Below are 17009 nucleotides of genomic sequence, written 5' to 3' on the forward strand. Positions count from 1 at the left end.
CCCTACACACTGTTTAAAATGTATCATTTTTTAGATTGCATATTGGATGGCATTAGTATTTATTCAAAATCATTTTAGTTATAAGTGTATTTTTGTGACTAGAAGTAATTGGAGCAGAACATATTTAGTGCTTCACTAACAGCATATAGAGTTTTTTTCTATTCTGTTATAATATACTTGAAAGCTGTTAGACTATTTGAAAAGTTTCCATGTCTGTGTTTCGTATCCCTACTGTTGTGGAACATTTATGTAAAAGGTATTTTGTCCACTTTTGGTCTTTTTAATTATTTCTTTTATTTCAAAGGAGATTATTATAAGCATAAAAATCAGGGCTTAAAAACATCTATTGCATCCTCTTATCTGGCAGATATCAGGTTTAAAGAAATATTTATATACAGTTATTTGTTTTAAGATAACAGATTTTTAAGATAGATCATGGACATATATTATTTTACTGTCATAGCACTTTAAAAATAACTCTTGTATGGGACAGCAAGCTATCAGAAATGGTAAATAGTCATGTACAATTCCTTATGTTCTGTAAGATTCAGACTGTACCCAGTAAGGGGAATAACTCAGATATGTTCTTGTATCATATGGCATTTGAGATATATCTCTGGAAGAAAAACATTCCAAAATGTTAACTTGATTTTAAAGCTTTAGGATGTTGTTTGACTTGGGGAAAAATACTACTACTAATAAAAAACACTTATTTTTGTGGTGTTCTTGATATATTGCAATTAAGTATATTAATTCCTACTAGCATAGTTTATATTCCTCTATATCGAGATATGAAGACAAATAATTTGTAACTCAGGAATACGCTAGGCATGTTTCTTTTACACTGAAGAGTTTCTGCTTTGCACATTCAAGAGCACTGAAGAGAAATAATAGCCATATCCCAGACAGGTGAAATCAGCTGCTGTCAGCTGGCATCACTGGGGAGCTATTCTGGGGAGTTTCCATGGGGAGTTCACAGAATCACAGAATCATCTAGGTTGGAAGAGACCTCCAAGATCATCTAGTCCAACCTCTGACCTAACACTAACAAGACCTCCACTAAACCATATCACTAAGGGCTACATCTAAACGTCTTTTAAAGACCTCCAGGGATGGTGACTCAACCACTTCCCTGGGCAGCCCATTCCAATGCCTAACAACCCTTTCAGTAAAGAAGTTCTTCCTAATATCCAACCTAAACCTCCCCTGGTGCAACTTTAGCCCATTCCCCCTCGTCCTGTCACCAGGCATGTGAGAGAATAGACCAACCCCCACCTCTCTACAGCCTCCTTTAAGGTACCTATAGAGAGCGATGAGGTCTCCCCTGAGCCTCCTCTTCTCCAGGCTAAACAACCCCAGCTCCCTCAGCCGGTCCTCGTAAGACTTGTTCTCCAGACCCCTCACCAGCTTCGTTGCCCTTCTCTGGACTCTCTCGAGCACCTCCATGTCCTTCTTGTAGCGAAGGGCCCAAAACTAAACACAGTACTCGAGGTGTGGCCTCACCAGAGCCGAGTACAGGGGGACAATCACCTCCCTAGACCTGCTGGCCACACTGCTTCTTATACAAGCCAGGATGCTGTTGGCCTTCTTGGCCACCTGGGCACACTGCTGGCTCATATTCAGCCAACTATCAACCAATACTCCCAGGTCTTTCTTTGCCAGACAGCTTTCCAACTACTCATCTCCCAGCCTGTAGCACTGCTTGGGGTTGTTGTGCCCCAGGTGCAGGACCCGGCACTTGGCCTTGTTGAACTTCATACAGTTGACCTCAGCCCATCGGTCCAGCCTATCCAGATCCTCCTGCACAGCCTTCCTTCCCTCGAGCAGATCGACACACGCACCTAACTTGGTGTCATCTGCAAACTTACTGAGGGTGCACTCGATCCCCTCATCCAGGTCATCGATAAAGATATTAAAGAGGACTGGCCCCAGCACAGGGGTCAGGTCGACCCCTGGTCGACCCAGGGTCAGGTCGACAAATAGGGCCCTCTGTTCCCCTGAGAAGGGAGTCACCTACTACGATCACCCTTCTGTCTTTCTTGGTGGAGGCAGTCTTGAGGCGTGGAGTCAGCTTCCTTGCCCTAGCCATCCTCCTGGGAAGACTTTCTACCTCGTCCTCACCCACCGGCCTCTCAAGCTCCAGGGCCTCAAATCTGTTACGTAAGGGCACTTGGGAAGGTGGGGCCGGTAGGGGGGGGCGTTGCCTGCAAGGTCGAGCAGGGACCTGTCTCCATCCCTCCTCAACTCCTAGGTCGCCTCCGTCTGCCCGACAGCAACAGGGCAGGGGGTCCATCCCCATTTGGGGTGTCTTACCCCGGTACCTCTCCTTCAGGCCCTGCAGGGAGTCACTCCACCAGTCTATCTCCCGTTCACACTCCCTGATAGCCCTCAACCTCTCCACCTCCTCTTTGAGTTCTGCCACCAGGCAGACCAGGTCATCCACCTGCTTGCACCTCACACTCACAGTGCCTCTGCCTCCCTCAGATGGCAGCAACAGGCTCAGACACTCCCTGCACCCAGAGACCTAACTGCCGCATTGTTCAGGCGGTCAGTCTGGGTGGTTACAGACTGTCTAGAGAGAGCGCTCTGCCTGGTGAAGACCATTGCAGCCTAGCTAGCGGTCGACAGCCGTTAAAGGCATTGTTCTTATGGGCGGGGGGGGGAAACCCTGCCCTCTCCGCCCTTCCTGCTCGACCTGCCTGTGCGAACTGCCGCGCGAACTGCTGCGCCCCGCCCTTCTGACGCGCCCCGCCCTGCTTGCCCGTCCTAGTCGCCATGCTCCTGGTCGCTCGTGCTCCCTAGGGGCTGCTTTTGAAGGGCCGGGGAGGGGGCGCTGCTGGCTCCGCCTACGCCTCGTCAGCCTCCCTCGCGGGGGCTGCAGGGTCCTGGCGGCTCCCTCGAGCGGCCTCGATGTCAGAAAAAAAGCCCTGCCTGTCCAGATCCACCGCTCCGCTGCAGAACACGTCTGCCCCAGAGCCGATCGTCTCAGCAAGTTATCAGGGATCTTCCTGATCCAGTCTCTTCAAACAGTACTTTTCTTACAAATAATATGGAACATATTATATCCTGCATTTCTGAACAGACTGTATTCAGACCAGGGCTGGTTTCAATCAGAAAGAAAACAGAATGCTGCCTGGGACAGAGTAGTGCCAGGGACAATAGGAAATTTAAGTTGCTATGTGGGAAGAGAGAGAATGAAAAATCTGAGTAGTGACCATTATTTTATCCCTGTTTTTTATGAGATAGCAGCATTTGATTCTGTCAGTGCTGTAAATCATGAGCTAGTTTTTCCTAAACATATTTTAAACAAATGTTTTCCATTTTACTGCAGTATAACACTAATTTAAATACCACAGATTAGTAAACATCATAAGTAGGAAACAAGTTATTAAAAAAAATGAAATCCACATTAGTTTCTTAATACTGCTTCAGTTCATACTCATAATTCCTAAATTATATATTTAAAAAAAAATGTTTTTAAAAAGTACTAGAAAGCTAGTTATAAAAGGCTCCAAAATTATACCATCTCTCTTTTACTTGCTTGTAAACTAACTTTGCCCTTACAGATGAAGAGCATTCTGGTGGGTTCTTCTGTACTCAGTAAAATCAGAGTGAAATAAAATTTAAGTAGAAATAAAAGTAGAAATAAAATTTAGTAGAAAAATGGAATTAGATACAAAAATATTTGTTAATCTTACTTAAGTCAATGAAGAAGTGCCTGTCAATGTCAATAACTGTTGGATAACATCTATTGAGTCAGGAAGGTGGTTTTTCTATCACTGAATGTCTGCTAAGATGATAGTTTAAATTTAGCTAACTTCATAGAGTTTTGAGTCAGTATATAATTTTCAGGACTAATAATAAGAGCTGAGTGTCTGATGTTGACTTAAGCAAAACCAGCATGACAATATTTTTGTATGCACAATTCTAATTATTAACTTGGATTATTTTATACGTCTTGTTCCAAATTCTTGTTTCTTTTTTTTTCATTTGTTTTAAATTTGAATTGTGCTGATCTATGTGGTGATAGATAAAAATATGTAACTGTATATGTTTGATTTCACATTTTCATTTTCAATTCACATAAGTGTAAAAATAATGTGTAAAACAAAAGATTGAGATAACACACTCAATCTTGTCTGTTGTTTCATAAACTATAGTTTTTGTAAAATGATAGTAAAATGAAAAAAGGAAAAGATATCAAACATCTTTTTTTCAAGAGAAGTAAAGATTTGTACTTCTGCTTGTCTAATTTGTGATCTATAGACAGTTTTATTACTCTTTTTTTTCCTTTTTTTTCTTTTTTTTCCATAATTTGACCTATTTCTAGCTATATTGGGGAAAGTTAAGAAACTGGCATCGCGTTTTCTGTTTAACATAATAAACATCTTTTCTCCACTTCTGCTAGTCAGCACAGATGAAAATCTAATAAAGTAGGGTCTTTAACAACTTAAAATTGCCCCTGACATTATCTTATCAGTTGTATCAGGCCTTGAATGATACAGACTAGGAAAATCTTTCAAGAACATTTTGACAGAGTGGCACAGTATTTGTAAAAACAGCAAGAATTTTAAATCGTTTTCAGAGACATAAAGTAGCATAAAATGTACTTGCTGAGAGCCAAACTGTTGGGTTCTTAAGTTCTACATTTTTTTTCTTCAAGGTTAAGGTTTGATTACTGAACAATATAAAGTGTATTGACAGTATAGATTAACTCCCTAATATACAAAAGTGTACTTTAGATCAACAGCTTTTTGTATGCTTTTTCTATGCTTTTTAAGTAATAAAGCATACGGAGATATATTGTATTCATGAACATGTCAGCTAAGCTTTGTAAAGCCTAAGGATGTGTATAAATCTAAGCAATGAGATGAAAGGAGCCTTTTAAAAATGCCACAGAAAAATTACATAAAATGTTAGTGTAGTCAGTGTTGGAGGAATGTTTTTATGTTTTGTTTCTTTGTTTTTTTGTTTAACAATTGAATTAAGACTAAACATGAACTAATGATCAGAATCACAAAAATTTCAACACAAAATATTATGTTGATGAAAGCTGAAAAAGCATAATTTCCTGACAAAAGTTCAAAGTAATGTCACTAAATTATTAATATTCTAAAGACATAATACCAGTTTGTATAAATAAAAACTAAAATCAATAACATTATATCAAATTACAGCAATGGATGGTCAAGATTTTACTTGCTTTTTGTAAATGTTGATTTGTCAGACAGAAATCTACTCACAGGTCTTACTCTGTAATAGTAATATCTTTTGCTGTTGGAAACAAATCTTACAACAAAGGACAGCAGAGAAAATCAATTGCACACAAAAAGATGTGCATAAATAAAAGTTTGCTAACTTAAATCTTCCTTTGTTATAAAAAAGCATGGCTTAAAATTATGTATCCCAGCTTGTTTTGCATTTTTTGCAAAAATATTGTCATATATGAAGAGCAGAGATACACAAAGAAAAATGAAAATAACTGAAAGAAAAACAGGAAACAGTAAGAAAAACAAGAGTGTCAGTAGCCAGTAATAATCACAGTGAAAGCAAAAGGAAAGATTCCTGATCCTTCTAGACTGTTGCTTTGTATTTCAGTTAAAATCATAGTTTCAAAGGAGCACAAACATTTAGAAGTCTAAAGGAAACAATACAATGTTTAGAATGTACCCAACACAGAGACAGGCCTAAATATGCAACTCTATTGATACAGACAATATTATTTCATTTCTTGTCCAATAATATGATAATTTCATTAGAAGGAAAAGAAGAGGAAAAAAAAATATTTTTTTATTCCAATGTGTCTTATTCTATCAACATTCCCTGTGAATAATTCCCATTATACTCGAATATGTAGTAGAACCCACTATCATAAATAGACCCCCATGGAAAGATATGATTTAAAAAAAAAAAAAAAAAGTTTTGCAGGATTTGTCTGCATGTGGGACATAAAAGACTGGAATGTTCCATTTACCAAAGGCCACCACCATTACCACTGGTTCCATTTAAAATGGGTGTTCACCTGGAAAAATAGTTAGTTAAATTTTATTAAGGGCATCCCTGAAGTATCCCTTTCCATTGTTTATGGGGCAACCCTGGCTATACGAACAGACTGGGTGACGAGATGCTGGACAGCAGGGATCTGGGGGTTGTGGTTGACAACAAGTTGAATATGAGCCAGCAGTGTGCCCTGGCAGCCAGGAGGGCCAACCGTATCCTGGGATGCATCAAGCACGGCATTGCTAGTCGGTCGAGGGAAGTGATTTTCCCACTCTACTCTGCGCTGGTGCGGCCTCACCTCGAGTACTGTGTGCAGTTCTGGGCACCACAGTACGAAATGGACATTAAACTGTTGGAGAGCATCCAGAGGAGGGAGATGAAGATGGTGAAGGGCCTAGAGGGGAAGACATATGAGGAGCGGCTGAGGTCACTGGGCCTGTTCAGCCTGGAGAAGAGGAGGCTGAGGGGGGACCTCATCGCAGCCTACAACTTCCTCGCGAGGGGGAGTGGAGAGGCAGGTGACCTATTCTCCGTAAACACCAGTGATAGGACCCGCAGGAACGGTGTTAAGCTGAGGCAGGGGAAGTTTAGGCTGGACATCAGGAAGAGGTTCTTCACCGAGAAGGTGGTCGCACACTGGAACAGGCTCCCCAGTGAAGTAGTCACTACACCAAGCCTGTCTGAATTTAAGAAGCGATTGGACTGTGCACTTAGTTACATGGTCTAAACTTTTGCGTAGACCTGTGTGGTGCCAGGAGTTGGACTTGATGATCCTTATGGGTCCCTTCCAACTCAGGATATTCTATGATTCTATGATAAAAGTGAATTTAATTTTTTTAATAAAGATGAAAATATTTCCTAAAAACAAGTAAAATAAATTACTTTTTTTTTTCATTGGTTATGGTGTCTTTTTCTTTTTTTATTTTTTAGAAAATTTATCTATCCAAAAGCTGGCTATAGAGTGGTACATTCCCATAGCTGTATTCCTATAACCTCAGGATAGACAACCATCTGGTACTTCCTGGCTAAACTTGTGCCCTTCACAAAGATATTTTGTGATTATAGATGGTGTCTTAAATATTTGTACTCATGTCCACCTGTTCATATGGCATTATGCCTACATGCAAGTCAGTTTTTTTCATGAGGTCACTGGTTCTGGACATCAGTGAGCGTAGATTAGCAGTCTAGATAATAATACTGTTGCCATATTTTTTTAGCTGCACATAAAATTCTGTCTCAGTGACATCATTTTTGTGGTAGGCTGACAAGCCACTTCATATGTAATTGTAGAGTGATGAAATTACGTCTTCAAATCAGTAGATGAATACTCATGAAATTCTTATAAGAGACAATAGCATCCATCTAAAGCAGAGTATTCTGGTGATAAAAAATGTCACTTCTACCTATAATCCATCACATGTTATTATTAGCTGCAATCAGGTGTAGGCCTAATGAGAAGCATTTTGAAAGAATGCTTGTACTGGCACTGGCTGGGATGAAGTTATGAAGTCAACTTTCTTCATAGCAGCTTGTAAACTACAGTATTTTACATTTAAGGCTAATACAATGCTGATAACATACTGGTGGTTTAGGTACCAAACAGTGCTTGCAGTGTCAAAGCCTTCTCTCTCTCCCTTGCTTCCCCAGAGTTAGTAGGCTCCAAGTGGGCAAGAGGCTGGGATTTGATGCAGCCAGCACACCTGATCCAAAGTAACCAAAAGGTTGTTCCATACTACATGACATCATGCTCAACAATAAAATCTCAAGGAAGAAAGGAAGGAAGGAAGGAAGGAAGGAAGGAAGGAAGGAAGGAAGGAAGGAAGGAAGGAAGGAAGGAAGGAAGGATGGAAGGAAGGAAGGAAGGAAGGAAGGAAGGAAGGAAGGAAGGAAGGAAGGAAGGAAGGAAGGACATTTGTGGTTATCGTAGCTCTTACCAGGTAAGTTATGTAAGCTGAGGTCTTGTATCCCAGGACATTGAATGCCTTTCTGCCAATGGGAACTAGTGAATTAATTCCTCTTCTTACTTTGTTAGCGTGAACAGCTTTTTCTTTTCTTTTGAAACTGTCTTTTTCTTGATCCACAAGTCTTTTCAGCTTCTGTTTTTCTCCCTTGCCCCTGAGAAAGAGGAGTGAGTGAAAGACAGGGTGAGTGTTTAGCTGCTGCCTGGGTAAACCCAACACAATTTTAATATAGCATTTGTAGGCAGAAATTTTAGTTAGAAGATCTACATTTGAAGACTTCATTAAAATCCACGTCAGTAAGTGACAGCTTAAAATAAAGTAGTTTGCATTTCATCTTCAGACCATGTCCAAGGTCAGAAAAGTTTACATTCCAATAAAACATTACAAATTTCAGATAACATCTGACTTTTGATTTGCAAGCACTCTTTTGAAGCTGTGGAAATACTTTGTTTTTCAGCAGTGGAACAGAAATTGTTAATATATCAAGTTATATAAAGTATATCAAGTTATATCAAGTATATCAAATATATCAAGTTTTAGATAACTTCAAGCAATATAAATCTTCAGGTATCACAAAGATGTGCAGAGATGAGGTGTTACTATACAAGCGTGTACAGGTATAAGAAGTATAATCTGCAGTTGGATTTTAGACCTACAAAATATTGCTAAGAAATGTAGTATAGAAAAAAAAATGTGACTGGTAAAGAAAATATTGGAAATATTCAGGTAGCTATAGGTGCTATGAAAGCATGGTAAGTAAGTTATGTCAGCAATGGAGTTGACATGGACAACCATATCTGTATCTTGTGATAAAGTGATCCAAAGATTTGTAATGACCCAGAAAAAAATAAAATAAAATAAAAATTTAAAAATCAATGATTAACAAAGTAGTCTGTCTAACATATTCTCTAACAAAAGAGATGCAATTAAACAACGCAATACTGAAAAGTAAACTAATATATTTTAAACAATTTTGCTTAGAAAATTCCTACACCTAACAGAAATGGAAAGACAGAGCAGAAGATTAACTTTATAGCTAATCATTCAGAAGAAAAAAGAATTAAACATTCAGAAGAAAAAAAAAAAGAAAACGAGCATTTAAGATATGAATAGAAATCATTTTAGTTTAGAAGAGGGTAATTCTGAAGTTTTTTCTTCATAAATTTCATATTATGGAATTAACATGAACACTTCTTTTCTTGTTACTAAATCATTTGATGATGTACTTTTTAATTGTTGGGATTATAGTGTGGGATCAAAATCAAGACAAAATAGCTGATTTTTAAGCATGCATGTATTATATCATTCTCATTGCAGGAGAAATGCTATTTAAGTCCTCTTAAGATGCGTTTCTAACATAGACCAGAAGACACCCCATACATACTCAAGGAAACTGAACAACACAATTTTTAAGCTATTAAATATCAAGAACAACTGTAAACAAGTCTCACTCTCTGTTTTAAAGGACATGTAAGGGAAGCTTATGCTGAGAAGACTTTTTAGCTGTAAATCACTGAACAGTTAGATTGTTCCAAGTCATTACATCCTTTCTTTCTAACATATATTTCAGTGACGAAACCTAGCATACTCTAACAGCAATGTACAAAGCTGTCTTTAGAATCTTGTAGAAGTACAGTAGGTCACTTATGGGTTGTCTAAGAGTATCCTTGGAGTATCCTTATCCCTTACCACCAGCCCCTTAAAAAACAACCTCCAATAACTACTTTGTTGATAGAAATAGAGTACATGCAAAGTAGTTAATGAAACTAAATGTAATCCTTCTAAAGCCATAGAATGCTAAGAACATTGCATGAAAAGCACGAGTGAGAATGATTACAGTCCCTTAAACCTCAGTCTCCTGTGTAATAAGCATGGAGTCCACAGAGCAGTCCACTAGGTACTTACCATATTTTGTTATTCCACTAGCAGACACAAGCAGAGTCTCAAAATCATAAACATTTCCCAGCTTCTGTGATAAATGTACACATATCTGTCCAAAGCAGTGTTTTTTTTTGTTTGTTTTTGTTTTTTTTAAGAGGAAAAAAATGTAGTAATATGGTTCCTTCATGGAAAATACTTTTGCATCTGTGAACCCTCTGCTGTGCTGAATTTTGCAACAGAGTTTCTTGGTTCCAAGAAACTATAGCTCCATAACCTGAATTAAAATACCTAATATCTTTCAGTAGTAGTACTACCCAGATGCTCTTTCTAGCCACTAGAAGTGAAGCCTGTTTTAGTTCACTATTTTCTGAACAAAACAGTAACAATTGACTAGGAATATAGTAAGCCCTTTTCAGCAGTGTTTTGCAGCACCTCTTCTACAGTTCCAGAACTGGTGATGTAGTACTTCAGTAACATTTTTCTTGCTTTCTTGTTTTCTTGCAACACATTCCAGAAATATTATTGGAAATCCTAGGAGTGCTTCAGAAGTACATCCTCACTGCCAATAAAAACCAAGCTAGTAAGTTTCCAAACTTCAAGTTATATAGCTATAACATGGATTCATTTGCAAACAAGGAAGGAAGAAGTTACAATTATGGCTCTGATACTCTACGAAGAGGTTTTTAAAATGTTTTAATCTCTATTAAAAAAAAATGAAACTGCTGACATTTATGATTTCCCATTTTTTTTTCTGTTTTTCTTTTTTTTAATGAAAAAACTGCTAATATATATTTTTGAAAATAAAATATTTTGTGACAGAGGGAAATCTAAACTGACCTAGAGAATAAACGGGTTGTAAGAGAGATTCCAAAGTGGCAATTCTTTTAGATGGCAGTTCTTTATTCAAAATAAATGTTCAGTACTATATATATATATATACACTTAGATTTTGAATTCTTAGATTTAAGGTTAGTAGATATTAGCTTGCTTCAAAATGGCATGAGACAGGAAACATAAAAGTTTTGTAATATTCTGAATAAAGAGCTATATCTGGAAGGTTGAAGCATGTGAAAAGTAGAGCATGTAACAGCAGTAATAAACCTCAACTAAGAACATACATCAGGCTGCAAAAAATGACTGTCTTTTCAAGTATTCAAAGGACTCTATTAACCTTCAAGGTTGCTGATGCCTTCAGGTGTCTGCTAAATTAATTTATTTTTCTGGCAAAGATGAAAAATCAAACATCTCCAAGGTTTCCCTGTATGGAAATTTAGTGTTGTCAAGTTACTACTTCATTATCGGGTGGTGTTTTGGCAGAAAATACTGTTGATATCCCAAGAAATTGCAAGCAGCTAAAAAAAAATTATTTCAAAATTAGCTTGATGGCCATAAAGAGGGGACAGCAAACCAACTTTTTTAGCTACAAAAGTGCTTTAGCCTAGGTTCATTAAGGGATGAGAAAGGAAGTCAAGATGTATGTGAAGAAACGATGGAGGAGAAGATAAATATAAGTGAAGGTTAACAGGGGAACTTTGACATGCTTAGAGGGGCAGGTGTTAAAAGGATTGTCTAAAGGATTGTCTTCATTGTCTATACAGTAATGCATAGAACTTGGATAATAAACAAGAACTAAAAGCTCACAAGGCTGTGACATTGTCAGAAAAACTTGTTGAGGTAATGTACATGACAGAAGCAGTGTTACAGGTGATTAAATCAGGAAGCACAGGCAAGAAAGAAGAGAATCCTTCCTCTTGTCCTGTATGCTAAGGAAATCCTTGGCTGCACGGGCTTTCAGCATGAAACCAAAATATGCCTGTCAAAATCAGTGGGTTAATACCAAAGGGAACGTAACTTTGGAGACATTGTCAGGGCAGTCTTGTTACAAGCTGCTCGACCAAGCAGATAAAGTGCATAAAGCTTTGTAGCAAAAATCTCCATGTTACAGGCCCTGTTTCTCATAAGGGATTTAAACCATCCACACACCCAGTGGGAGGGTAACACAGCATTGTACAACCATGAAAGTTTCTTAACTAAATTTGTGGTAATTTCCTAACAAAAAAGGCAGATTGGTAAATAGGGAGTGTCTTACTTGACTTCTTACTTGACATAAACAGTCAAGAACTGGTGGCAAAAGTCCTCACTGATGGCAACTTGATTGGAGGGCTAACCATGAGAAAACTGCATCCAGTATTTAGAGGAAGCCTGGGGAGGTGAGCCAAAGAGAACTCTAGACTTCAGGAGAGAGGATTAGATTAGTTTGTAAGTGTGATTCAGGAGTGAAGGAAAATGTCACAATTATAATTAAAGACTATTAAAGATTCTTAGTTAACAAAAGGGAGAAATTATCTGATATGTATGTCTGTAGGATAACCACTACTGAGGGAATGAAGATTACGGCACAGCAGCCTGTTGCTTGAGTGCACCATGGGATACAGTGATGTGCCTTGACCAGAAGAAGGAGGTGATCAAATGTGAAGAAGTCCAAGGAGCTGTTGTAACAGTATCATTCTCATCTCCCAAGTTAAGCACAACCTACAAAGCTTCTCCCACTCTCCTAGAGGTGAACCACTGCGGCAGCCTCCTCAGTTCTGTTTACTTCAAACTTTCCTCTTAGTTACTTTGGAGTTCTGCTGAAGGTGTGCACAGGATTGGAAGACAGAGCTGGACAGTCTTCTTTGTTCAGTTAATTTTGGTTTGAGTTGCTTCAGAAAGTGCTTATTGTTTTTTTTTTTGTTGTTGTTTTGTTTTGTTTTGTTTTCTGGTCTTTCCTTGTTTATTTATATTTTCTATGTTACTGCTTCATAGTCTCCTTTTACTGAATCAGAAACAGAGCTTCTGCAACTGTTAAATATTGCCTGAATTAGTACAGTGTCTACCTACAGCATCTACAGCAAAATATATGCCTTTATACTAAATGTATCCTACATGTGAACAGCTATAAATAGCCTGTTTAAACAGAAGTCCAGCATGTTGGGAAGTATTGATGGACATAAATTCAATGTCTCTTCCATGCTTCTTCGTCACCCAACCAGATCTCTCTGCTCCCTTCTCTGGATTCTGAGACTTACTAGATCTTATTGAGGCTTCACTGCCTATCTGTGCAGATGTATTCTCTAGCTGTTGTCATTATTTAGTTTACTGTAGCTGACATTGACAGTTGAAAGGGAAATGTTGTATTTGTATGTCTTTGGTTAATACTGTCTTCAAAGCCACAACTTATTTGTGATTACCCTACAGAATTCTAAATACTATTGCTGACTATGACAATTGTGACCATTATTCTAACTGAAAACAAGAAAATATGTTGACAGGATAAAAATGAACAGGGAATTTCTTCTATAAACAGTCGCAGGCAGATAAGAACGATCTTGAACAAAACAAAATATATGAAATTAATATATTTCAGTCAGTAAATCTCTCATATTTTCAGTTGCAATATCTTTACCATAAAAACAAAACAAAACAAACAATCAAACAAACAACAACAACAACAACTAGATATTTCTATTCATAGTTAGAAAGATATCTGTTTTTGCAATATAATTTAGTAGTATGGCTATATTTACATGTCTATATTCATGAGATATTTTGCCAAATAAAGAATATCCAAGGCATTTTATTTTCAGTGTTGTAATCAAAAGCATCCTATTCATAAGGAAGCACTTTCTGAAGCAACTCAAAACATTATTATGCTATAAAGCTTGGGCAGGAGAAACTGTCTGTAAATTACTTTTTTCCAGAACTCAGAAAAATTATGTAATGAATCCCCCCCCCCCCAAATACAAATGTGACAAAAAATACAAGTATCACTATCTTAAGGAAAATATAGCTCTTTTGAAACTAAGAAATGTGAGATAAGATGTATAATTATATTCTTGATTGTTATATGAGTAGAATTTTCAGGAATATTTTAAAAGCATACTTCATAGCAATATAAAATTATAGAGAAAATAATGTAATGACAGACAAAACAATGGAACTTCCTCTGATGAAGTACAGCTGTGTCCAATTATGTTTTATGGAGTATGAAATATAAAGTCAAAATTGCAAATTCTAGGGAAATGAGAAATTTACATATGATGAAAGTTTCAAGAATCAAGATTACTCATGACTGAAAAGGAAATAGTTGAAGAAAACTGAGAGATGTTGGAGAAAATAAAGAAAAATAACTGCAGCTTCTTTTCTTCCTCATCCCATTAAAGACAGGTAAATGGTGAATGCTTGTAATACAATGTTAGTAAAGCTAAAATTCAGATAGTCAAATATCCTATGGAATATAATTTGATCTTTTATGGAGATGAAGTCTGAGGCCTTTGTTGTGTAAAACCTTCTTCATTAGATCAGAACAAAGCTTATAGGTTTGCGCTAATGAGCAGTCTGAGCATATTGGGTAGGTCTCAGACCTTTCTGTAAATTTAGTTCATATGAGTAAAACAGATGACTTAAACATAAGAGCCTATATTTTAGTCCAACTATAAATTTAAAATGTCACATATAAGATGTATAAATGACTTCAGATCGGAGGGGTTGTTTCATTATTGTTTTATTATGGACATAATTATGGACAGTCTTTAAGAGTATGTTCTGACACTGAGGATAAGGAAAAGAACAGGATTAAGTCTTCCATCTAATGTGTAAACCAGATCATAAAATAGGCTGGAGTTTTTGTCTTCACGTAACTAGAATACAGTAGAGGTCATGGTGATTTATATTTGGTCATTGTCCCATTGAATAGTCACAGCAGTTTTGGAAGTATGGAAGGAAAAATGATATGATTGCTTTGTAGACATTTACTACCTAAAATTTTAACTGGAATCATTTCATGGAATATCTCATGTATTCCCTTCTTGGGCACATCTCTCTCAGTACTTACATATCTGCCAGAAAATTATTTTCTAAACTGTGTATGTTCATATATTAAGATTCACAAACATTTCTATAAAAGAGGACTAATGGAAAAATGAAAATATGACAAATGAATGGCTATGTTTCTTGAATGCTACTGATAGTGATAATTTTACCTGAAAAGTTTAAATATTTGCAAACAAAAAATAAATATGATCTTTTGCAATGATCCTAATTATATTCCTATGAAAACATTCACTCTTTGCAAAATGAAATAAATCCAGAAGATAGATATTCCCTGAAAGGAAGAAAAACATTGAATCCCTAGAAGTAAAAATTATCAAAATTACATATCCAAAAAATATATTCTGTTTCTCTCTATAGCATAACAAGTCTACTGATTTCAACATATTTTATACCTGCATAATATACTAGTTTCCCTACATTTTTCATGAGTTAATAAAAGGTAGTTTAAGAATGACACTGAGAATTCTTATGTCCTTTTTCCTTGAATGTATATACAGACTGGGGAACAAGAGGCTGGAGAGCAGCTCACAGAAAGGGTTCAGGGTGGCTGGGTGGGCTGAGTGTGTGTTAGTCAATGCAAGTTGATTATGAGTCAACAGTGTGCCCTGGCAGCCAAAAGGGCCAACCATATTCTGGGGTGTATCAAGCATGGCATTGCTAGCCAGTCAAGGGAAGGGATTGTCACATTTTACTCTGCACTGCTGCAGTCTCACCTTGAGTACTGTGTGCAGCTTTGGGCACCACAATATAAGAAGGACATAAAACTATTAGAGAGTGTCTAAAGGAGGGCTACAAAGATGATGAAGGGTCTAGAGGGCAAGACGTATGAGGAGTGGTTGAAGTCAATTGGATTGTTCAGCCTAGAGAAGAGGAGATGGGAGACATCATCATGGCCTACAGTTTCCTCACAAGGGGAGTGGAGGGGCAGGCACTGATCTCTGCTCTTTGGTGACACTGACAGACCCAGGGGAACAGCACGGAGCTGCAACAGGGGACATTCAGACCGGGTGTTATGAAAAGGTTCTTCCCTGAGTGAAGGGTGCTTGGCCTATTGGGAACAGGCTCCTCAGGACAGTGGTCACACACCAAGCATGCCAGAGTTCTGGAAGCATTTCGACAATGTTCTTAGATGTAGGTTCTGATTTTTGGGTGATCCTGTGTGAGGCCAGGAGCAGGACTCAATAATCCTTGTGGGTCCCTTCCAACTCAGGATATTCTATGATTCTGTGATACCGATTCTAAATTTACACTTTTTTTTTTTTTTTTTTTTTACTTATAAATTTCTCAAATGCGTTTGTATTAATAGAGAAGTTGTCTGATCATGGTTTGCCTTCCCATAATCCTTTTCTCTTCTTTTCTCAGCTTGTTGGAATGGTAAGGGCAAACCTGTGCGCATGGAAAAAGCTATTCCTAAATACCATGAAGGTGCTATGCAGTTATGCCAAGTCGAGGATGAAATCATGTTTCCTAACTTTATCACAGTCACTCCTGGAAAGCGATTTTTTCAGGCCAGCCTTCCTTCTAATCATCAGGGGAATTTCAAACTAAATCAGTTTAGTTTAGAATTCTAGATTACCTGTAAAGTACCCGTACAACTAAAATTAATCGACATGAATCAAAGTCCAAGAAGCTGCAAAAAGCAGAATTACTTACAAGGGCTGAGATGCACAAAGCAGATACAAAAAATTAGTGAGACTGCACAGTTAAATATTGTTTGCTGTCTTTATCATCATTTCAACCCATACTTCACCCAAGAGTTTCTTTTCCCAGGATAAAATCTAGTGCACTGAAGTAAGTAGAATTTCTCACAGTAGAGGAGAAATTCATTCATGATATTTGAGTTCCTTCAAGAGTTTAAAATAGATTAATTGCTTGCCTGAAATTATTTCCTACTGAATGAAAAATCCTAATTTGATATTTTCTTTTTCACAGTACTGCAGTAAAGTTAGTGGACAGCTTTCCACTGTGGTCAACAGGCTTTGGAGGTAATACCAAGGATCTGATCTTGCAGACCATTTCACACATGAAAGCATATTGGTTTCAGGGAGAATTCTGCATACAGAAATATTTTGGATTGAGTTTGAAGATGAAAAATGACTTCAGATTTCTAACACATTCTTTTTAATACAATGCTTTGCTGCTCTTAATCATACAAATTTCCCTTAGGACTACTGCTCTTTACTGTAAAAGTTAATATAGCTGTGTGGTTTCCACAGATATGAGTAGAGCTTTTCATACATACTTATAGCTATTCACCTTAGCATTAATGCTATCAAATTTCTTGGTTATGAAAAA

The 17009-nt window shown here is 37.5% G+C and overlaps 1 protein-coding gene across 8 annotated transcripts in view; it reads right to left on the minus strand.

Annotated features, from left to right (window-relative positions):
• LOC310898176 (uncharacterized protein) overlaps nt 1-17009 on the minus strand; it is an 85899-nt gene that overhangs the window by 39167 nt on the left and 29723 nt on the right. For 5 of the 8 annotated variants that reach the window (XR_014583031.1, XR_014583032.1, XR_014583034.1 and 2 more), the window contains exon 2: nt 7935-8115. Coding sequence is in view for 2 of the 8 variants with exons in the window: in XM_083832726.1 (XP_083688852.1) it covers nt 6083-6394; nt 7935-8115 (493 nt within the window). In the remaining 6 variants the exon portion in view is untranslated. Of the gene's footprint in view, nt 1-5207; nt 6395-7934; nt 8116-10274; nt 10375-17009 lie in introns of those variants that run through there. The other 3 variants (XM_083832726.1, XM_083832725.1, XR_014583033.1) reach the window with 2 other exon arrangements.

This window comes from Anser anser (assembly GCF_964211835.1).
Source record: "Anser anser genome assembly, chromosome: 4".
NCBI classification, from domain to species: Eukaryota; Metazoa; Chordata; class Aves; order Anseriformes; family Anatidae; genus Anser; species Anser anser.